This window comes from Polypterus senegalus, chromosome 11, assembly GCF_016835505.1.
Source record: "Polypterus senegalus isolate Bchr_013 chromosome 11, ASM1683550v1, whole genome shotgun sequence".
In the NCBI taxonomy this organism is placed as follows: Eukaryota; Metazoa; Chordata; class Cladistia; order Polypteriformes; family Polypteridae; genus Polypterus; species Polypterus senegalus.
Window position 1 is genome coordinate 148,449,336 of NC_053164.1, and position 23,639 is coordinate 148,472,974.

Sequence of the window (23,639 nt, forward strand, 5' to 3'; positions counted from 1 at the left end):
ATGGAACCAGGTCCCACTGCAAAAAACCTTTAAGGAGAATGTCCGCCATCGTTCCCCAAATCGTGAAGGATTTGGGGCTGCAACAGACAATGACCCAAAACCACCAGCAAAACCCCTCTGAAAAAAAAAAAAATAAGACTTTGGGTTTAGTCAAATCCTGACCGAATAATTGAGATGCTATGGGCCCCAAAAAGGGGGGGGTTTATGCTGAAAACCCTCAAATAAAGCTGAATTACCTTTGCAAAAATGAGGAAAAAATTCCTCCCAAACCTGTAAAGACTCATTGGTTTAAACGCTTTTTTGCAGTTTTTGCTAAGGGGGGCTCAACCTTTTTAGGTTCAGGGGAAAAACTTTTTTAACAGGGCCATTGGTTTGGATTTTTTTTTTCCAAATAATAAAACCATCATATAAAACCATTTTGGTTTACTTGTGATATTTGACTAATGGGGAAAAGGTTTTATGATCAGAAACATTTTTTTTGACAAAATCAAAGAATAAAAAAAACAGGAAGGGGGGAAAAAGTTTTCCCCCCTTTTTATTATATATATATATACACAAAATATATATATATATATATATATATATATATATATATATATATAAATATATATATATATATATATATATATATATATAAAATATATATATATATATATATATATATATATATATATATATAAAATATAAAATATAAATTTTATTTTAATATATATAAATAATAAATAATAAAAATAATAAAAAAAAAAATAAATAATAACACATATAAAATAAAAAAAAATACCAAAAAATAAAAAATTAAAAACACAAAATATAATAAAAAACACAAAAAAAACACAAAAAAAAAGAAAAAAATAAAAAAAACAACACAACCAAACAAAAAAAAACAAAAAAAAAAACAAAAAAAAAATTTTAAAAAAAAAAAACAAAAAAAAACAAAAAAAAAAAAATTTAAAACACAAATTTTGGACAATATAATATATGTGTTAGGGTTTAAAAATAATATGTTAATGTAAAAATATAATATGTGTATATGGAAAATAATAATATTTATATTATTAATAATATTTAATATAATATATGTTATATTTTAAAAATATATAATATATTGTAAATTTATATAAATATATTTATATTTATTATAAAATATAATATGTATTTTATTATTTAAATTTTATATATAAAAAATTTTTAAAAAATTAAAATAAAAAAAAAATGAAATTAGTGAATTAGTAATTTTTAATATATAAATGTGAAAAAATAAAAAATAAAATAAAATTTTTAAAAAAAAGTGTAAAAAAAAAAAATATATAAAATTTTTTAAAAAAAAAATGAAATATATATAAAATTTTTAAAAAAAAATTTAAAAATTAAATAGGGAAAAAAATTAAAATAAAAAAATTAAAATTTAAAAAAAAAAAAAAAAAAAAAGTAAAAAAAATAAAAAAACAAAATAAAAAATTAAATAATATATTGTATATTATATTATATAATTAAAACAAAAAACAAAATATGTAAAATTAAAATTATGTAAAATGCTAAAAAAATTTTGAAATTAATTACAAAGAAAATATGAAAAAAAATAAAAAATGCCCATGTAAAAAAAAAAAAAATGTGAAAAAAAAAAAATTTAAAAAAAAAAAATTAATAATGCCAAATTTTAAAAAGGGGAAAAAAAAAAAAAAAACCCAAATAAAAAAAAAAAAAAACAAAAGTATTTAAAAACCAAAAAAAAAATTTAAAAAAAAAAAAAAATTTTAACAAAAATTTTTTTTAATAATATTATTTTTTACCATATAATATATATACATATTTTAATATTATATATAATTTATTTATAATATAATTAATATTATTATATATTTTAATATATATATAATTTATATATATAAAAAAATATGTGAAAAAATAAATAAATTTAAAAAAAGTAAAAAAAAAATAAAAAATGTTTAAATAAATGAAAAAAAAAAAAGAAAACAAAAAATTAAACCAAAAAAATAAGTGAAAAAAAAAAAAGGAAAAAAAAAAAAAAAAACAAATTTGGGAAAAAAAAAAAAAAAAAAAAAAGAAAAAAACAAAAAAAATAAAAAAAAAAAAAAAAAAAAAATTAACCATAATATATATTATATATATTAATATATATTAAAAATTTTTATATATTTATATGATATAATATATAATTTTTATGTTTTTGGATAATTTTAAAATATTATATTTTAATTAATATTATTTATTTTTTAAAAAATAATAAATATTATTAATTATAATTTTAAAATAAAATTTTAGTGATAAAATAAATTTTTTAAAAAAAAAAAAATAGTGTTTTATAAAAATATAGATTTTTTTAAAAAAAAAAAAAAAAAAAAATATTTAAAAAAAAAAAAAAAAAAAAAAAAAAAAATTTGTGGGAAAAAAAAATTTTTAAATATTGGAAAAAAATTATTAAAAAATAAGAAATTTAAAAAATAAAAAATTATTTAGGGAATAAAATAAAATAAATTTTAAAAAGTAAATAATTTTAAATAATAATAAAATATGGGTTAAATATAAAATAAATTAAAATTGGGTTTAAAATTTTAAAATTAAAATAAAAAGTTATATATATATTTAAATTTTTTTTTTTTTTAATTTAAAAATTTTATTTAATTTTTTAAAAATATTAATTTTATAAAAAATGTAATTTTAAAAATGGTTAATATTTGGAAAAGAATAAAAAATTTGGAAGAAATTATTTTATCCAAAAAGGGAAAACCCAAACCTGAGCCAACCCTTGTAGCCATTTTGGGAAAGTAAAAATTTCAGGTTCTAATTGTGAACAATTTTTAAATTCCTCCCAATAAAAGGGAAAAAAACAGCTTTTCCTTTTAATTTTTCCCGTGACCAATTTAACCCTTTTAAATTAATTCACCCATTTTTTGAAGGTTTTTGGGTTTTTTTGGAAAATTTTTATTTCTTTTATAAAAAAAAAAAAAAAAAAAAAAAAAAAAAAAAAAAAAAAAAAAAAAAAAAAAAAAAAAAAAAAAAAAAAAAAAAAAAAAAAAAAAAAAAAAAAAAAAAAAAAAAAAAAAAAAAAAACCCCCCCCCCCCCCCCCCTCCCCCCCCCCCCCCCCCCCCCCCCCCCCCCCCCCCCCCATTTCAATAACCAGATGAATCCGCCTAAGTGTACCTAACCATTTTAAATTAATTCACCCATTTTTGCAAGGTTAATCTCAGTTATTTATATGAGATCCTGTTGGTCATTGCATACAAAGCAATTTGTATAGAAGAGTTTTACCAAAAGCTAAGTGTTTTTATAGACGCAAGTTAGGTGAGGGACGTACACATAAAGATTTTAAATACTTGGCAACAAGTTTCATACTGATATTTAAATTACTACAATAAGAGGAATAAATAATGTAAGAAAATGATTTATTTGGAACAAGGATCTGCAGTAGTGTTGCAGAGCAGAAATGAGCCCAGCAGACTGTCATTTGTAAGGCCATGCAAGCCTAGGCCAGTTACACTTGAAAGATAACTCAAATGAAAAGAACTTAGCTGAGCAGTGACCACAGTGATGAAGAATAAATTGAAACTTAAGGAACATAGCATTAATGTCCAATGATAAACAAGTTCACACCATATTTAAGACTTTTCTCTTTGAGTTTTCTTCCTTTAATTTAAAACTCGTATTTAACCTTTGAGCTAAAGATATTACACTTTATAAAAGATGTCAATTTTGAAACACATGAAGTTAACATTAGCTGGCATGCAATGAACATTAAGTTTAGCTAGAGCCAAAATCTAAATTTATCCAACAATTTTTTATGTGAAAGTCCCAGAACCTGGAGCACATTATAGTTGATGAAAAGCAGGAGGGCAGATAAGCTACAGAGGTTTCATGGGTAGAGGTAGCTGTAAGGTAAGGGGTAAGGTTACCATCTGTGTAGAGTATGTTAATCAGTGTACTGCATCAGTGCTTCCCATATTTAGTTCCTGGCCCTTGTGAGGCTGCAAATTTTTTATCTTATTGTTAAATTAGGTGACATCTTTCCTTTTATTTTGAGTTAAGAAAAGTGCAGTAGTTTGAGGTTTACATTTATAAGAAATGTTTTATTTCTTTATCATGCCTACTTTTGTATTTATTAGTAAATGATGGATTAAATAATAAGTACATTTCTATAGCACTTTTATCACTACTACTTGTATCCTCACCAACAGCTCTTAAAGCAGCAACCTAAGCTCCAAGCTTTTCATAGATTGTCAGGCCCAAAATAACTAAAATATTTAAAAAAAATACATTTTTACCAATCTAACCTACAAATTGTTGCTTAAATTGACTAAGAAATTAGCATAACCAGTTGTGCTTTCTGAACTGAAGTCATGTTTAAATTCTATGTAGTTATTAAAGGAATCTTTGTAGTTGTTTTGACATTGGCCACAATCAGTCCAGTATAGTTGGCAGATGCTTCCCTAGCGCAAAGGGACAATTACAACACCATTGGACCATAATCCACTCAAACCTAGTTCAGTTCATCCTTCCCAATTGACTCGGTGCATTTTTGTGGAGTTTGGCGAAGTTCTCAAACATTTTGGTGATTTCACAGAACTCATTATGGATTTGCTCATTACTAATCAGAGAGAGAAAGAATGTGGAAATAACTTGCTTTAATATTTTATTTGCAAGGGCCACTCTTAGCATTAAAAATTCACAAAGTGTAGTAACTAGTTGGAGAGTTGGTATTCATTTCATTGTGTAATCATTCATAAGTCCCCCCCATCTTTCTTTCAAAATAGTGCCAACCTACAAGAACTGCTCAAGGAGAAATTAGGGAAATATTGTTTGGAAGCATGATTTTTAAGTCAGCAAAAGTATCAGATCAGCAGATGAAGTGAAAGTAGTATTGTTGAGACCGCAGTGAGAAAACAGCAGTTTCTTGGAATCTGACTGAAAACATAAGATGTCATTGTTTTGTTTAATCTGTATTTTTCAACTTCCAGGCTTGATGGACGAGTTTAATGAATGGCTGGTGGCTGGAAAGCCTAGTCTTCCTTCACACTTGCTACGCTTTATGTCACACCTTATTTTGTTCTTCCGCACGTTGGGAATGCCAACGAAGGTAGGTTGTAACAAATGTTTTCTTAGGTGTAGTATTCTAGTGGATCATACATTGACAACAAATTCAACACAAAGTGTTCACACTTCTTTTGCCTTTGCTTGAAATAGTCTTTCCATTATTTGATAAGTATAGTAGGTGTTCGTTATTACAGCTTGTTTACATTAAGTTTCTTGCTTTAAAACCTGCATATGAAGCAGATTTAACTTGGTACTAGCTATAGTCTTCATTATTTTATCATCAATTAAGCTTTTTTGTTATGTTCACATGAAGAGCTGACAAAAACCATAAGTGAGTGTTATTTGCAAAGCAAATGTGAAGGGCAAATATTTCTGTCTTTTACAGGAAGAAGTATGTGTGGAGGTGCTGAAGATGTATATTCAGGTAATTGTTCTTTAGCCTTAATTCTAAATGCTGCATTCTGAGTGCAAAATTTGCTTTTATACTTAGAGTATCCAGCATTTATTGTAAGACCTTCCCTAGATACTTATGCACCAAAAACACAAGGGGCCTCATGTATAAAGCAGTGGATAAAATTCACACTAAGACATGGCGTACGGACAAAAGTGGAAATGTGCATATGCACAAAATAATCCAGATGCATAAAACTGTACATACACAAAGTTCCACACACTTCCCCTTTATAAATCCCAATAAATGTGAAATTTAATATACACTTGCTTGCTCCTACAGCCCCACCCTGACTCCTTCCAGAATTTCACATATTTGAATATGCAAATCAATATAAATAGCGTTCAGTGTTTGTACAGAAGACAATGGCAGGAGCACATGGACTAAAGAATTTCAGTGAATGTGAACTGGAAGCAAGGAAAAACGTACTATTTGTTGGCTTAAGTTGTGGTATAAGCAACAGAAGGAAGCAGATCAAGTGATAGAGTGGCAGAGTTACTGGAAATTTAAATTCAGAAAGTCACACACTGCCTGAATTATAAAAAAAAAAAAAAAAAGTGGTCAGATATCAAAGTCAGCGTGAAAAGACAACTCGCAGCCCACCATCTATTTATTCTATTTCCGAAAATATTACAAATGCTAACCCCCATTCCGAGGACACGAATCCACACATTGATGGTGCTGCTGTGCCCAGCACATCTTCGGTCGCTGGCTGATCACACACGCTGTTCTGGAGTCGCAAAATACAATAGTGGATGCTGTAAGAGATGTGGTCAATGAACTAATTAATAAAAGGGTTGTTCAATGTGATATTGACCAGAAGTTAAATGATATGGTTAAAAAATAAATGTAGTATCTGATTACCTGATTTTACATTTTGCTAATTACTTTCAAACAAAGTTGTACTGCTGTCTGATTTTTTGGTGGGTCAGGATCAGGTTCACCATACCACATCTCTTCAGGTATGGGCAAGCCATGATTGTGTGTCACATTATGCAGCATGCTAAATGCTGGCACAATGCAATGCACTTTCTCTGGACTATAGAGCAGTAAATTAATAGAGTGGAAATGCTTTTTCTTTACATCAGCAAATACATTCTCTGAAGGTGCCTTCATAGTGTAGTGTTGGCATCAAGTGCCTCAACGGTTAGATTCTCTACTGTTTACGTGGATTTTGAGGTGACTCGCTATCATTAAAAGGACTGCTTGCCTTTTGCCTCACTCCTTGGGTGGAAAAAAAATTTTCGGTGGTATGACGCCACTATCAGCTGCCATATTGAACTTTCCAGCGTCACTAATTCTCCAACTTCCCGTGTAGGTAGAAGGCTGAAATTTGGTACTTATTTCGGTGGTATGATGCCACTGTCGGCTGCCATATTGAACTTTTCAACTTTGTTACTTATGGGCCCATCTTCAAGAAATTTGGTATGCGGGTTCCCAACACTAACTGAATCCTACTTACGTACATATATCGCCCATAGCCTGCAGCTCGGTCACCGTGTGAGGTGCCGTTGGGTCCCCATCCCAACGCCTCCCATGTTGTTGGCTGCCTGCCTATAAAAGGCCGTCCGTCGCTCCAGTCTCTACATTCCCTTCCTTGCTTCGCCACGGGATTCACGTCTTCCTGCTGATAACTACAGCCTTTTTATTTAATCCACGGCTTCTCCGCTGTTTTATTGTTCATTTATTACGATTATAGTTATTGTGTAGGTATTTTAGACTTACTTTACATTGTTCAGGTACCCATTTCCTTTATCATTCCAACCGCATCCCCCATTAACATGTCTATCGAGGTGATCAACATCGATCAAAGAACTGTCACTTACCGAGTGGTTTCCATGCCCCGAGATGGCACCTACCTTTTCCATTCTCTTTGTTACATATTGCACGGCCATATTAGGTTCATTCTTGATATCTGGAGGAACATTGTGTCTTTATGTATTGAATGACTGGGACAGGTTCAAGGTGTGGACTGATGACGGTACAGGAGATAATTATACTACACAGGAGCACTATAAGAATGAAATGCTTAAGCCCTTCACCTATGCATCTGCATGTGAGTTGTACACCTTTCGACAACCGCCAATGCCTCTTAAACATCTTAGATTCACAGGTGACAATTTCAGTAGTGGACACTTTGATGTTTATGAATGTTTCAGCTCTCAAAAGCTGAATGTAAAGTTATCGATGAAACCAGTTGTATGCTTACAATGCTTGACAGATGCCGAGTGTCACTTCAACACAAGTCCTGCAAATACTGTCGTAATTGAAACAAACCATGAAACTCAAACCGATGATGACAGCAGCAATCCAAGCTGTGAGATTTGAGACGAGATTATTTTCACGTGGCCAACTGTACGTTGCATACTCAAAAGTAAGCTCAGCGCACAGCTTGGTCATATTACAACCGGAGGTCCGAACTGACAATGTGGTATACAAAGAGATCCTTAACAAATAATTATTGGTATATTTTCCCTCCGTTTAAAAAGGTTTAATTTTCTTCTTAATAAAAATTTTATGGCAGTATTAAGTTTATGTGACTTGCACAGAGTGTAGTAAAATTGTGTGATCATAGACTTTGGAACATGCTGTAAAGTCAGAACCCCAACCTCTCTCATTGTCAAGTTTAACCTGGAGAAAGCAGGTTTAAATATGAGAAGATAATGACTAAAGATTAAGTCAATGTCAAAAATATTATTGCAATATTAAAGTTTATTTTCTTTTAAATGAATCTCTTCCCATTGCAATAAATGAATGCCACCCCATTTCTACCGCCCGCCCCAAAACACCCCCCTTTTTCTCTTCCCCTCAGTTTATGGAAATACTATTGGTTTTCTATGGTTGAGCAACATTTTTTTGGTCCACTTCCTGCCTAATTGTTTCAGTCACCACCCAAAGTACTTAAGGATGCGAGCTTATGTTGGCCAGTAAATAAAGAGAGTTTACCGTATATACTCACGTATGACTTATAAAACTGTTCAAAAATGAGACATTTAAATTTATTTTTTTTTTTTATCATCTTGCCTCCCGTAATCTCACATCAGTTTCTAACGCATTGAAATTTGTTGTAGCAGTGCAGTTACCAATTTCTTTCGCTACTTCAATAATTAATTTAAAACCAGCTTCATATTTTCTTCTGGTTGAATGCTCCATCGTAGATGAGGGATGCTCTTATGATAAAGGTGTATGAGAGAGAAAAAAACACAAATTGCTGCAAACGTTGCTTTGGAATAGTTTACCGTGTGGTCACGTAGGCATAATAGAGAGAGAAAGAGGTTAGGAGCACATGCTGATACAGCACATTGCCACATCCACATAGAAAAAGTCCTGACTTATCCGCGAGTATATACGGTAGTTCCAACCTCAACATTACTATCCTGTTTACCCTCACATCAAAAACATGGGGTGTGTACTTTTTTCCTTTGAAGAAACACTCCCTGTCTGTATGCAGAACACAAGCTGTTGTTTTCCAGGAAAGAACCATATAATCTTTCTAAGATGGTAGTTTGCAGTCCAAATAATTCTGCTTCTGATACCCCTGAACAAATCAGCCATGAACTCTGTGTGATTGATTAAACTCTTTGGGCCTCAAGCCTTATCTTTTTCATTGTTGCCTGTCTCTAAAAATTGTTATTGGCAGCAACATTTCCTATAGAAAATAATTTGTAGGTGGAATTATTTACTGACCTGGTTAGGCAGCATTCCCTCATAAAAAGGCGACACCAATAAATTAGTTATCCCAAGCACCTTTTTACAGCAAAAAGAATACACACTTTAAAATGAAGTACAAGAAAAAGCAAACCCACAAAATTGCACGTAGAAGTTCTAAATTAAATTGCATTCACAAAAGGCCTGCCCACAAAAAGTCAAATTTTAATTGAATCACATTTTCTAACTTGTTCTAATAAGCAAGAGGTCAAAACACTGTTGTCTGTTTTCAATGTTAAATCACTGAAAAAGGGTGAGAGCTGTTTGGATGCATTTGTTTTGGGGACAGAGAGCAGGATTATATTATCTAAACACAGATTTACATCTCTCAATGAGTTTTACACATGAAAACATGTCATATTTAGGGAGTAAACTTTCTAAATTCCCAGCATTCTACAGTTGATTAGAGACGTCACCACAAGTGAACTGCAGTGTATTACTAATAAGATTGTGTCCAAATATTCACAAGGATTCCAAGACGTGCACTGAGCTATTCATGTAGTGCCAGGTTAGGGTGTTTTGATTCAAAGTAAAAGAAAGTCTGAATGTGAATAGGATTACTGTGTGGAAGTAAATAAACATGCACTATAGATAAGTTGGTGCCAGTATACCCCCTTTGACAATTCACAATAACGAGATATATTCATTCAGTTCACTTAAATTACTGTATTTCCTTTGAAATTAGCACAATTAGGCCTGACAAGTAATTTAAGTGGTAAAGGACATATTTCTTTCAGTTGATTGTAATGGTAGTCTTTAAATTAATTTAACATAACAATAAAACAGGGTGTAAAACCAGCTCCCTGCTTCCTACGTTTGCAAATATTTGCAGGCAAGATTATCAAACATTTAGAAATGAGGGACCACCATCACACAAATACACCCCAGCAGTATGCAGTTCCTTTATTGCTCCCTGAGAGGTGACTTGAAATTGCAATGAGGCTACTCTCTTGTCCATTAACATTAACTGTATAAATCCCAGTTAGGGGCTTTCAGATTGCTCCATTCCTGCTTTGGATTTAACCTGACTAATGAGTTTGCTTCAGAATCAAATGTATGAATTAAATAATTTCCAACTGGCAGCTTTCAGCATCTGTCAAAGCCCCAGATTTTCATTTCTTTCAAATGAAGACATGTTCTTTGTTTGCAGAGCCAGTCTTGATTGCCAAGGTCCAGTCCATCTGTATCTGCCCCTTTTCTCTGTTATTGTAGTCCAAGTGGCAGTAAACTTGAATCTCCTCCTGTACATTTCTTACTTGATTGACATGAGCACTGCACTTTGTTTTCTTCAGGCTCATCCCATTAGGAATTGAAAGGGAGTACTGTACCCCTTAAGCTGAGTAAAATGTTGTTTTCCAGTTTACCAATTCCTGATGAGATTTTGGTTAGTTTCTGTTTAAGTTTTCATAAGAGTTCATTTTGGACTCTGCAGATGAACCTTCTGAACTAAAACTAATTTGCTAAGAGTAACTCTAATAAGGGCACCCAGCTTCTAGTATTGTCGTGTAGTTTAAGGACACCAATAGCACACATAACATAATAATTTTGATCCTATTAATATTTTGTTTATATTTTGTTTCCAGGTGAGCTTTTGGGTTGAATGTTGTTAATTAATAATCATGTCTTGTTTTGATATATCCACAATGAAAATATTTCCTTTTCCTAGGTTCTGATAAATATGAAGAATATAGATCTGATTGCACATTATGTTAGGCACTTGCCACCAGACCAAGCAATTGTTCAGTATGCTGAATTTCTGGAGTCCATAACAGAGACTGAGCAGCGGGTGCATTGTCTTAAACTAGCCAGGGAAGCTGGTAAGTTATGTTTTGTTTGTTTGATTTTTTTTTTTTTTTTATTGCCCCATTAAATTAAGAGTTCGCTGCGCTTGACAGATCAGTTTATGAAAATTGACTGGAAATGTCTTGATTTTGGGATGAGAGCTGTTAAGTGATGTAGCTAAGATGATGCAGCTGTTTGTGAGAATGTATCAGTTGTAGCATACACCATTGTTACTGGAAGATATATTCTCTGTTTCAGCATACTGTATAATAAAGTAACAAGTGGGCATTTAAAATACCACCCTGATGATATGCTTACATTTAAAATTTTCCTAATTTATCTATTTTAATCCAGCTCAAGAGAATTAACTTGATAAGATGCTACTAAAAACATTGATGACTATTGCCTATCAGCATATGGTTATTACTGTACGCCATGACCAGAATTGTGAAAACTAATGAAGGGAGATGCTGCTGATTTTCTTTTCAATCTGATACCAGTAGATATTGAGGGCTGTATTGCCAATACCAATACTGATGCAGACAGAGTGTTGTCTTTCAAAAATGGTTAATCTTATGTAAAAACTTAGTGTGTTTGTACATAAAAAAATTCACATTTTAAAGACTTTGCTTTAGTAGAATATTACATATAGTGCCAAAGATCAGATGACTTTGCTTGTTTATTATTAAACATGTTCAGTTCTTACAAATGATCTATGGAACAACAAGTGTTAGCGTTACATTTTTTTTCTCAGAAAAATATAAAAAGTGTTGCACTTTTTGGATCAAAAATGATACTTAATTTATTTATTTATTTATTTTTTACTATAAAAGTGTTTAAAAAGTCCAAAAAAGTATAATTAATTATGCCAATACTGAGTAAGCATCATTTTCGGAATCATTAGACTCACTCTTTATTTCGCTGTCCATTTCAATTTCACTGACTGAAGACAAACTCACTTCTTCATCACTGCTTATGAGGGGCTCCTCAACATCACTGCTCATACAGTATCTCACAAAGTGAGTACACCCCTCACATTTTTGTAAATATTTTATTATATCTTTTCATGGGACAACACTGAAGATATGACACTTCGATACAATGTAAAGTAGTCAGTGTACAGCTTGTATAACAGTGTAAATTTGCTTTCCCCTCAAAATAACTCAACACACAGCCAATAATGTCTAAACCACTGGCAACAAAAGTGAATACACCCCTAGGTGAAAAATGTCCAAATTGTGCCCAAAGTGTCAATATTTTATATCACTGTATCTGATACTGTATCCCTTTAAAGAGCATGCAACACTTGGTCTGATGAAAAAAGCTTTTTGTGAGACATCATTATTACTAGGCACGCCTACAGGTGAGAGGAGAAGATGCAGCTATACTGTTGCCCGGGTTGTGCTTGGCATTCTTTTTACAGCCTGAGTGATGCTGGGGTGTAATGCTAGGGAATGGAATTTAAAGATAGTATCAAGTATTTTTTAAGTTTAAAAATGTGTTCTAAGTATGTCCATTCATCAAGCTGTAAATGTAATTTACTCCTTGCTGAAAACAGACCTTGATCATTTGCTATTCAAACAATTACAACATTTACATCCGAGTGCAGTACTAACATTGCCTGTGTGCTGCTTGCCTTTATGGAAGGCTTTTTTAATAGTAAATTGCAATCTGAGTGACTGTGCACTCTTCTAATTACCTTCATGGTATCTCCACATATTCCGCAATGTGACTGACTTTTATGTGTTTTGCTATGTTTGTGGTGTTTCCGTAGTAGCCTACAGTCTTCTGACACATATCAAATTTTGATTCATTATAATAACTCCAAACAACACTTTGCTTTCCTTCTGTCATTTTCTCACACACACAGCTCCACTGCTTTGGCTGGTGGCCCGCATAACTGCCAGTGTGAATGCACGGCGATGAAAAACACTGAAGAAAAAGCAGCTCCTGTTTTACACAATATGATGTTTAATTTAATCATGTTCTCACCATCAAATGCTCTTTTTTTTATTATTATTTATTTATTTTCTGATAAATTTGCATATTATTGAAAATGTGTAAATATCAGTACTTTTAATGTGAACATCAATGTTTAAATTAAAAAGTCAGGATCGGAAGCATTAATGCTTTAGTATTGATCGATCCATCCATCCATCCCTAGTGAAGCATACTGTTCTTGTTTGTTCTCTCATGCACTGAACTTGTAACAGATGTGGTGCAAACACAACATACTTGGTTAAGTGTGAAGTGATGTCACTTACCATTTGCAGAAATCTTTGGTCTGTATTGAGTTGGCAGTAAATGTAGAGCTCTACTTCTGCGACATCATTATTCACAAAAAGCTGATGTTAATGGGGCCAGTGATGTGTTTTTTTCACTTTAATAAAACTAAATTACTACTATGCAATCATTTGAGAATTTTTTTTTTCTTGCTTCTTGAGTCAGTCTTTTTTTTTTTTTTTTTTTTCCCTCCTGAATAGAGAAGCAACTTCCCAACCTCATTTTTTTTTTCTTTAGTTTCTTTTAATACTCTCAGGGCCAGGGTTTCCTTGCATTACTACCTATCCAAAGTGTATTAAATGTCTTTTTTATTGTTTTGATCTTACTAAGCTTTACATTTTATGGTATTATATCAGGACTAGATGTGGCAGCTGTGACAAAGATGGTGGTAGAAAATGTTCGCAAGAAAGATGTGGAAGACTTTGCTCATCATGATATTTCTCCTGCTTTTGACTCTGGCACATCACAGGTACGATGGACTTACAATTTTCTACCAGGGATTTAATCAGTTTTATGTTGTTCATTGGTTGATTAAATTGATTAATTAACTTCAGTGCACATTATGAAGACTGAAGCCTCTTATAAATGATTTTTTTATGATACCATTATTTCAGATTTGACCAGGAGATTAGAAAAATACGAAAGTGCCCAGGAAGCATTTCCTATCTCCCATTGACATGGAAACGATTATTTTTACATTTTTTTTTTTTTTTAATATTTTTTCCCCCCAAGTATGATTGCTTTTCTTCCTTTGTTGCCCAATAGTGACTGCCAGTATATGCCTATACATACAATATAAACTTCCCGATAACACACGTTAATAATCTGGTGAAAGGCCAGCATACCTTGTGAGAACTCAAGAATATATATTAGTATTATAGGATATTGGTTCATTGTAAAGAGCACAAAGATGAAACTTACACTGGGCAAATTTGGAAGTAGCAATGGACTTTACAGAGTGCCTTGGTATTTTGAGGGTAGATCTTTGTTAACTTTTGGAGTACATGCAGGCTTTTGATTATTATTACATTGTGTTATATTTCATTGTGACAGGCTGATCTGCGAAAGATTGATGTAATTGACTGGCTGGTGTTCGATCCATCACAGAGGTCAGAGGCATTGAAACAGAGTAATGCAATCATGAGGATGTTTATGGGTAAGTGGTAAGCTTTGCTAGATGGCAAAGTATTATACTGTGTGTTTTATTTTTTCACATTGTTTTTCATAATTAAAGTTCAAGCAGGTTATATTGAGCATCATGTCCTAAACATGTCCATATCAAAGTGTAGACAAATGTGTCTTCTGTAAATTAAAACTGTATATGTGGTATCCACTTGTATACTTTGGTACTGAATGTGGAATTATTGAACTAATTTAGAGCCATTGCCTTAATTTCACAATTACTTGTCTGGAATGGAAGTGGTCCAGGTGGTGGTCGATCTTGTGCCTATTGAGTACTGGTATTGGCTTCAGGTTCTCCATGACCCTGCCCTGGCTAAGACTGTCAGGAGAATAAATAATGGCACTGAATAGTGTAAATTTAATAAATCGGGCACCTGAGAGACTTGTAAAGGACTCCAGACTCCAACCCTTTCAGTTATGCAGAATATTTAGTTTTCAGAGCTCACTTTTCTCTATGGCCTTTTTGGATTTCATTTCATTCATTTCAGATGCTAACATTATGAAAGTGATAACATTAAAATGTTTGGAGTTTAGTTCCTGAAACTGCATAGAAAGTTTCACCTGACTCTCGACATAAATTCATGTGACTTTTTGAGTGTAATACTTGGCAATGTAAAGATAAAGAGTAAAGAGTTTGTATGCATCAAGAGTAAAACTTGATTTAAGTATAGCAGATAATTAAGCATATTTATTTTTCATAATCTCTGCCAAATAAACTTTTAATAAAGAGAAGTGCCCATTATATAGTTTAAGATGGTTTGCAACCCTTTGTTGGTGAGATATGGTAAACAAAACTAAATGTTTTTGCCAATTTGGATATGATTCAGGTAATCTGAATTATTACTTGAATGCATTTTGTGTGTTACCCATGGGCTCACCACCTATGGGAGGGGCCAAGGAGGTCGGGTGCAGTGTGAGTTGGGTGGTGGCCGAAGGCGGGGACCTTGGCGGTCCGATCCTCGGCTTCAGAAGCTGGCTGTTGGGACGTGGAAGGGGAAGGAGCCTGAGCTAGTGCGCGAGGTCGAGAGGTTCCGGCTAGATAGTAGGGCTCACCTCGACACACAGCTTGGACTCTGGAACCAATCTCCTTGAGAGGGGCTGGACACTCTCTACCACTCTGGAGTTGCCCCCGGTGAGAGGCGCCAAGTGGGTGTGGGCATACTTATTGCCCCCCGACTTGGAGCCTGTTCATTGAGGTTTACTCCGGTGGATGAGAGGGTAGACTCCCTCCGCCTTCGGGTGGGGGGACGGGTTCTAACTATTTTTTGTGCGTATGCGCCGAACAGCAGTCTGGGGTACCCACCCATTTTGAAGTCCCTGGAGGGGGTGCTAGAGGGCATACCTTCTGGGGACTCCCTCGTTCAGCTGGGAGACTTCAATGCTCACATGGGCAATCACAGTGAGACCTGGAAGGGCATGATTGGGAGGAATGCAATCCCCCCCACCCCCAGATCTGTACCTGAGCGGTTATGTTACTGGATTTCTGTGCTCGTCACGGGTTGTCCATAACGGACACTATGTTCAAGCATAGGGGTGTTCATATGTGCTCTTGGCACCAGGACACCCTAGGCCTCAGTTTGATGATCAACTTTGTGGTTGTGTCATCAGACTTGCGGCCACATGCCTTGGACACTCGGGTGAAGTGAGGGGCGGAGCTGTCAACTGATCACCACCTGGTGGTGAATTGGCATCGATGGTGGGGGAGGATGTCGGTCAGGCCAGGTAGGCCAAAATGTATTGTGAGGGTCTGCTGGGAACGTCTGGCAGAGTCCCCTGTCAGAGGTAGCTTCAACTCCCATCTCCGGCAGAACTTCGACCACGTCCTGAGCAGGGCTGTGGAGTCGAGGAGTCGGAGTCAGAGTCGGCAAAAAGTTAACCGATTCCGACTCCTACTAAATTTAAATGGGAATTAAAAAAGTAAGTTGAAATGTCCCAATTCACAAAGTCATAATGAGCTACTTCTCTGCTGTAAGAATAAAGCCCAATGCATGCAGTGCATAATGTTACCACAAAACGAACATGTCAAGTAACCATGAAGCATGCTTTTAATTGACTGTATGCGTCACTATATGGGATGTAATGCACAGGTAAGGTGGGGCACCGCTTTCCATTGTGTTGTGTTCCACTGTTACAGGGAACTGTGAACCTAGCCTAAAGCCCCCCATACATTTACAGATGCACTGCCGATTTTTCGGCCGTTCAACGAGTCCTCACGCCAAACGCCTGAAAATCATCTGGTGTGTTCTCAGCTCCGTCGGCTCCCTTCACTATGCGCTAGTGATGGGGGCCGAAGGAGCCGAGAACACAGATCTCCCTACCTGTCTCCAGCAGAGGCTCGTTCTGCTGATCAGCTGGCCGGGAAGTGACACAATGCACTAAACTTCCGGCTGGCTGACAGAGGAGACAGCCACTGCAGCAGACCGAGGCATCACATTACTTTGGATTGGGGCGGTGGTCGAGATTTTCGGCAAGCTGGATCTGCCCGTCCATGTGGACACCCGCAATCTGCGGCTGCCAATCAATTGTGTTTGTCTTTAATCTGGCATTATAGTAGAATGTTGGCTTCCTAGCCAGTAGTTCTGTGGTGAAATGACATGTATGTTGCCTTCCTTTCCTTCAATGGATGTAGAAAATACATTAGCATAGTATATACATACAGAGGAGTCGGAGTCAGGGACTCGGAAGATTTAGAAACTGAGGAGTCGGAGCATTTATCTACCGACTCCACAGCCCTGGTCCTGAGGGAGGTGGGGGACATTGAGTCCGAATGGGCCGTGTTCCGTGCCTCTATTGTTGAGGCAGCTGTCCGGAGCTGTGGCCGTAAGGTGGTCGGTGCCTGTCGTGGCGGCACTCCTCGAACCCATTGGTGGACACCGGCGGCGAGGGATGCCGTCAAGCTGAAGAAGGAGGAACAGTGTGGTTTTTGTCCTGGTCATGGAACAGTGGACCAGCTCTACACCCTTAACAGGGTCCTGGGGGGTGCATGGGAGTTTGCCCAACCAGTCTACACGTGTTTTGTTGACTTCGAAAAGGCGTTCGACCATGTCCCTTGGGGAATCCTGTAGGGGGTGCTCCGGGAGTTTGGAATACCGGACCCCCTGATAAGGTAAGGGCTGTTCGGTCTCTGTACAACCAGTGTCCGAGCTTGGTCCACATTGCCGGCAGTAAGTCGAACCAGTCTCCAGTGAGAGTTGGACTCCACCAGGGCTGCCCTTTGTCACCGATTCTGTTCATAACTTTTATGGATAGAATTTCTAGGCGCAGCCAGGGTGTTGAGGGGGTCCAGTTTGGTGGACTCAGGATTGTGTCACTGCTTTTTGCAGATGATCTTGTCCTGTTTGCTTTATCAGGCCGTGATCTTCAGCTCTCTCTGGATCGGTTTGCAGCTGAGTGTGAAGCGGCTGGGATGGGAATCAGCACCTCCAAATCCGAGACCATGGTCCTCAGCCGAAAAAGGGTGGAGTGCCCTCTCAGGGTTGGGAGTGAGATCCTGTCCCAAGTGGAGGAGTTCAAGTATCTCGGGGTCTTGTTCACGAGTGAGGGAAGAATGGAGTGTGAGATTGACAGGCAGATTGGTGCGACGTCCACAGTGATATGGGCTCTGCATCGGTCTGTCATGATGAAAAAGGAGCTGAGCCATAAAGCAAAGCTCTCAATTTACCAGTCGATCTATGTTCCTACCCTCATCTATGGTCATGAGCTATGGGTAGTGACCGAAAGAAAGAGATCGCGAATACAAGCGGCTGAAATGAATTTCCTCCGTAGGGTGTCTGAGCTTTCCCTTAAAGATAAGGTGAGAAGCTCATTCATCCGGGAAGGACTCGGAGTAGAGCTGCTGTTCTTCCACATCGAGAGGAGTCAGATAAGGTGGCTCGTGCATCTGATCAGGATGCCTCCTGGACGCCTCCCTGGTGAGGTGTTCCGGGCACGTCCAACCGGGAGGACGCCCTGGGGAAGACCCAGGACATGCTGGAGGGACTATGTCTCCCGGCTGGCCTGGGAATGCCTCGGGATTCCCCCTGGAAGAGCTAGAAGTGGTGACCAAGGAGAGGGAAGTCTGGGCATCTCTGCTCAAGCTGCTGCCCCCGCGACCGATCTTGGATAAGTGGAAGAGGATGGATAGATGGATGGATTTTGTGTAGCTGAGACTCATGAAGTCTAAAAATTGTCAGTTAGTTGACCTGCATATTCACAAAACCAAATTGTGTACCATTCACATACTTCTGCTACTTAAATTACAAAAATGAAATGTCAACAGAATTGCCACCATTTTGTATTACATGCAGAATTAGCAGTTGCCATATAATTCTGAAGCATAGTTTATTTTGGGGTTCTCCATCAATGTGTGAACACTACATTTGCAGTATGTGTATTTTTTACTTTTAGACACCCTGAAGATGAATTTTAAAAAATCATTTTGACTGTATTAATCAGGGTTGAGCAATTTGGAGAAAATATCTAATTACAATTTTTCTGTCAGTTATTGCTATTTGATTTGCAATTAATATATATTTTTTTAAAGTTGGGCATCAGTTCAGTATTCATTGTGTAATAGATTTAAAATATTATGGAGCATTACCACTTGAGATACCATCAATAATTAATACAAGCACTGTGACTTGTGGCTCAGGAGCAGTATCAAAATATTTCACAATCTATAATTAATAGAAAGTTATTTATTGATATCCAGCATTTAGCTTATGAGTTGAAATAAACAGAATAATTATCAAAAGTGCACACTAAATACACTGGCCCAGGATTATGAGTTTTTTTGTAGGCTTTGGGGTTTCTGATTTTAAACAATAGTTAGGGTTCCTAGGTTTAAGAGTAAATAGGACAGAATCAGATGTGAAATTATACTTTTACATAACCGCATAAGAACACTTGTGGCAGAGCTATTGCCTCAACCAAATCTTAAGGCAGTTGCTCCATTTCTCTGGGCAAACACTAATAAATATGAATTTCTAAGTTTAAAGTGAATCCTATTGCACTTTTTTTTCAACAAAGCACTGATTTCAAAATAAACAGCAAAGATGCTGACATACTAATCAATTAAGCGGAAGTTTAAAGAGGTGATTTGTAACAAGAGGTTGGTGCTACTTTGAGCAGCTGACAAGCTCACATCAACAGACAGACTTCTCACTCGGACGCCACACGACCAAGTTAACAGAGGAACAGCATTATGCCAAGGCCTCCAAAATAATAAAACAAGGCAGTAAAGTCATTGCATACACAGCTTATCACAGAAAAATATGAAAGTAAAAATGTGCCTTATGTGGAGCTCCTTTAGTACAACTTGGTTAGGATCCATGCCCAGGTCATCTGCAGTGGTTGACCTTGGCACATGTTGTTCTGTCTAATTCTGTTCTGCCCTTTCGCAAATATTGAGTAGTTCAATCATGTAATTAAGGAGCAAGGGCAATGCCTGGCATTTTGCAATATCTTTATTGTAATTTTTTGACATTGATGCACTATGCTTTTGTAATTATTAATGGTCCACATTAGTGACTTTGAACGTGTGCACAATCACCTGCTGGAGGTAATGCTGAGTTACTGTCCATGCTGATTGACCAGTTTGGGAATGATATGTGATCATACTTGCTAGAAGGGTATCAGTAAAAGAATCACTTATTTGATTCTTTGTAAATCTACAAGTATGTACAGTGTATAATTTTTTTACTAAAGAATTTTTTTTTCTCATTTAAAAAAATTAATGGATGGTCCTAGCGGTCTATTTGGATGGGCACAGCGACAGGTCTGACTTGTGAATCAAATAGCACAGCGGTGGGGCAGGGGGAAAAAAGATTTTTTGAAGGGGTCTAGCTGTAACTTTTATTAATGTGAAAAACTAGCTAACCAATCAGAATTACAAAAAGGCCAATCATGGAAGTGAAGGGCAAAACAGATCTACAAAATCCTGCAGCTTTACATAACACATCTAGACTAATTCAGTGCCACAATTAGTGCAGGTAAAATAAGCAACCATTCTTTTACAGTTGAATGTCAGCAGACCTTTTTTAAATAAATTTAAATTTTATTCAAATAGCAATGTTCAGTCTGACAGTCCTATTGGTAATACACACTGCATGATATATATACCCTAAATCATAGCCTTTGCGATTTGCTAATCTCATTATTTCAAATTGCAATTTCAATTTGAAATCAATTAATCGTTCAGCCCTACTATTAAGTGTAATATTCATTACATCTTATGTTCAACTTCAGAAAGCTATTAAAAAAAAACTAACAATATCACAAGTGAGATTATGCAAATGCAGTGGGTCAGGCTATTTCAGCAATTATTGCTAAGACAAATACGTTTTAGGAAATAGAATTCTCGATAGGTTTTGAAAAGCTTTGTACTGTTTTTAAGTTCTTAAACCAGCAGATTTTAACCATCCCTCAACTAATTTATTTTATTTCTTTCTATTAAAGGTTCAAAGAAATACGAAGCTGCCAAGGGTGTTTTCATTAAGATCCCAGAAGACTCTGTACATGAAATCTATAAGCACTGGGGTGATCAAGGATTGGTTGTTCCTGCAGAAGATAAAAATGCAATTCGTGAGCACCTCTGTATCCGAGCGTACCTAGTGAGTGCCTGCTATATTAAAAGATTTTCTTAATGAAGAGTAATGTAAGAGAAAACTTATGAATACTATGTAAACAGAAAAAACATCACTGAAGAAGGTATGAAATTACTATATTGATAGGTTTATTGGTTGATATTGACTATTTTGTTTTGTTGATCAAGGGGTTAGCAATACATTAAGTTAAACAGTAAGAAAAAAACACTTTAAAATGTAGATCATTCATTGCATGACTTAAACCAAGGATGTCAAACACATCTTGGAGGGCCACAGGGGCTGCAGATTTGTTACAGTCACTTATTAATTAGTAATCAATTACTACAGATAATGGAACTGATTTATTTTTTTTTTTTTTTTGTCTTAACATTGACTACCTTTTTAAGATTGATTGCTCTTACAGTGGGTATAAAAAGATTACACACCCCTGCCAAAATTGCAGATTTTGTGTAATAAAAAATGAAACCAAGATAACTCTTGTCAGAGCTTATTCCAACATTATTGCAGTCTATACAAAGAAGGTGAAAACAAATCAGAAACTTCAGTGAAAAAGGAAAAAAATATTATACAAAACTAGACATTTTATATTCACAGTAATTAATAAATATTTTTCCTTAATCAGCATCCAAACATTAAGATAAAAAGCAGACCAATAGAAAACCATCTTCCTCAATCACATTTGCACCTTATGTGTTTCAGTAAAATATATGAAAACAAAAAAATGAAGATCTAAATTATTGTATACTAGCAAAATACCCACGCTTCGCAGCGGAGAAGTAGTGTGTTAAAGAAATTATGAAAAAGAAAAGGAAACATTTTAAAAATAATGTAACATGATTGTCAATGCAATTGTTTTGTGACTGTTACGAGTGTTGCTGTCATCAAGGATTTGATTATCATTATTTCTTTCAATCAGGTTCGTATTTGGAGGATTTGTTGTGTTCAAGTTACATTCCGTGTTTATCTAGTCTATCCCTGACCATCTCATCTTCGTTGTCAACCGTTGTAAAGATAACAGGTTTCATTCATCGAAGTGATCACTACCCAAATCGGTACTCGTGAATCTAAGATGTTTAACAGGCATTCCCGGTATTAAGTTGTGGATTTGCCTGCAAATATTTAGCGGCAGCATGTCTATGAATGTAATTTAAACTTAAGCTTTACACCTTGCTTTCCTATTGATATGTGTACAGTGGCTTGTTCGGTGTCAGAGGGTTGTTCCTTTCCTACTGCATCAATAAGCAGCTCGTCTTCCTCTTTATCTGAGACATCACACTGCATACACGGGTTTACCTTTCCCAGTCCTGCAAAGTCAGTACTGCAGTACTGCGTACACAGTCCGTTCACGTGAGCCGCTTGGAGTACATGCATCGAAGGTTCTTAGCTGTGCTTGTGCTATCTTGTGCAATCTTGCAATGTCCACGGCTTTATTTAATGTTAGCTCAGACCCGGCACTTAAAAGTTTCTCTCGCACTTTTCCTGAGTTTGCGCCAAACACTATTCTATCCCTGACCACCTTGTCTTCGTTTGCATAAGCACAGTCCTTTACCAGCAATTTTAACTCCGTTACAGCAATTTTAACTCAGTTACAAAGTGATCAAAAATCTTGTTTATGCCCTGCTTCTTCTCATTAAACTTGTATCTCGCGAATATCGTATTCATCGTAGGCATGACAAACGCCAGCGGCAGCCTGTCTATGAACTTAATTTAAACTTAAGGTTTACACTGTGCTTTGTTTCTGCAGTAGCTGCACTTATGAATATGCTTGTATGCGTCACTCGCTTCATATTCTTTTGCTGCCTTCTCAATTGTGTAATGCGTTTTTTGTTCCACGCTCTTTGGAGCTCTTGCTTGTTCTCTACGTACTGCGTACACAGTCCGTTCACGTGAGCCGCTTGGAGTACATGCATCAAAGGTTCTCAGCTGTGCTTGTGCTCTCTCGTGCGATCTTGCAATGTCCACGGCTTTATTTAATGTTAGCTAAGACCAGGCACTTAAAAGTTTCTCTCGCACTTTTGCTCAATTTGTGCCAAACACTAGTTTATCCCTGACCATCTCATCTTCGTTTGCATAAGCACAGTCCTTCACCCGTGAATATTTAGTGGCAGTGTGTCTATTGGATTGCTGCTGACGGACGGCCTTATATATGGGCAGGCACTCAATTACTTACATGGGAAGTTGGAGAATTAGTGATGAGTCAGTCAGTGAGGGCTTTGCCTTTTATTAGTATAGATATCAACCTGGTCAGGTCAACCAAACAATTTTATAGTGATCTCAGGAAAAAACTATTTTGGAAATGTCTGATATGAGAAAATGAGAGCACTAAAAAGACACAGAATTAAGATGTTTCATTAAGAGCATTGCTTGGCTTTTAATTAAGAATTAGGTTGGTCTGCAGGTTGTGTCCTATCGGTAAATGGATTTGAGACTACCAAGCTATTTACCTCGCTTTGCATCTTGTTGTTTGATGACTGGGTAAAGAAAAAATAAGGGCTTTCAGTCTTAAAAAAAACAAGTGAATGAAATCCCACAATCACTACAGCCCTCCACAACCATAGTGTGACACCCCCAGCTAGCTTAAAAACATTTGGACTCTTTC

At 35.6% G+C, this 23,639-nt stretch overlaps 1 protein-coding gene across 1 annotated transcript in view; it reads left to right on the top strand.

Moving 5' to 3' along the window:
* nup107 (nucleoporin 107) overlaps nucleotides 1-23,639 on the top strand; it is a 92,131-nt gene that overhangs the window by 60,869 nt on the left and 7,623 nt on the right. Inside the window, 6 exon segments of the mRNA XM_039769785.1 lie at nucleotides 4,893-5,093; nucleotides 5,436-5,474; nucleotides 10,876-11,026; nucleotides 13,631-13,743; nucleotides 14,328-14,430; nucleotides 20,892-21,046. Of these exon segments, the coding sequence (XP_039625719.1) occupies nucleotides 4,893-5,093; nucleotides 5,436-5,474; nucleotides 10,876-11,026; nucleotides 13,631-13,743; nucleotides 14,328-14,430; nucleotides 20,892-21,046 (762 nt within the window).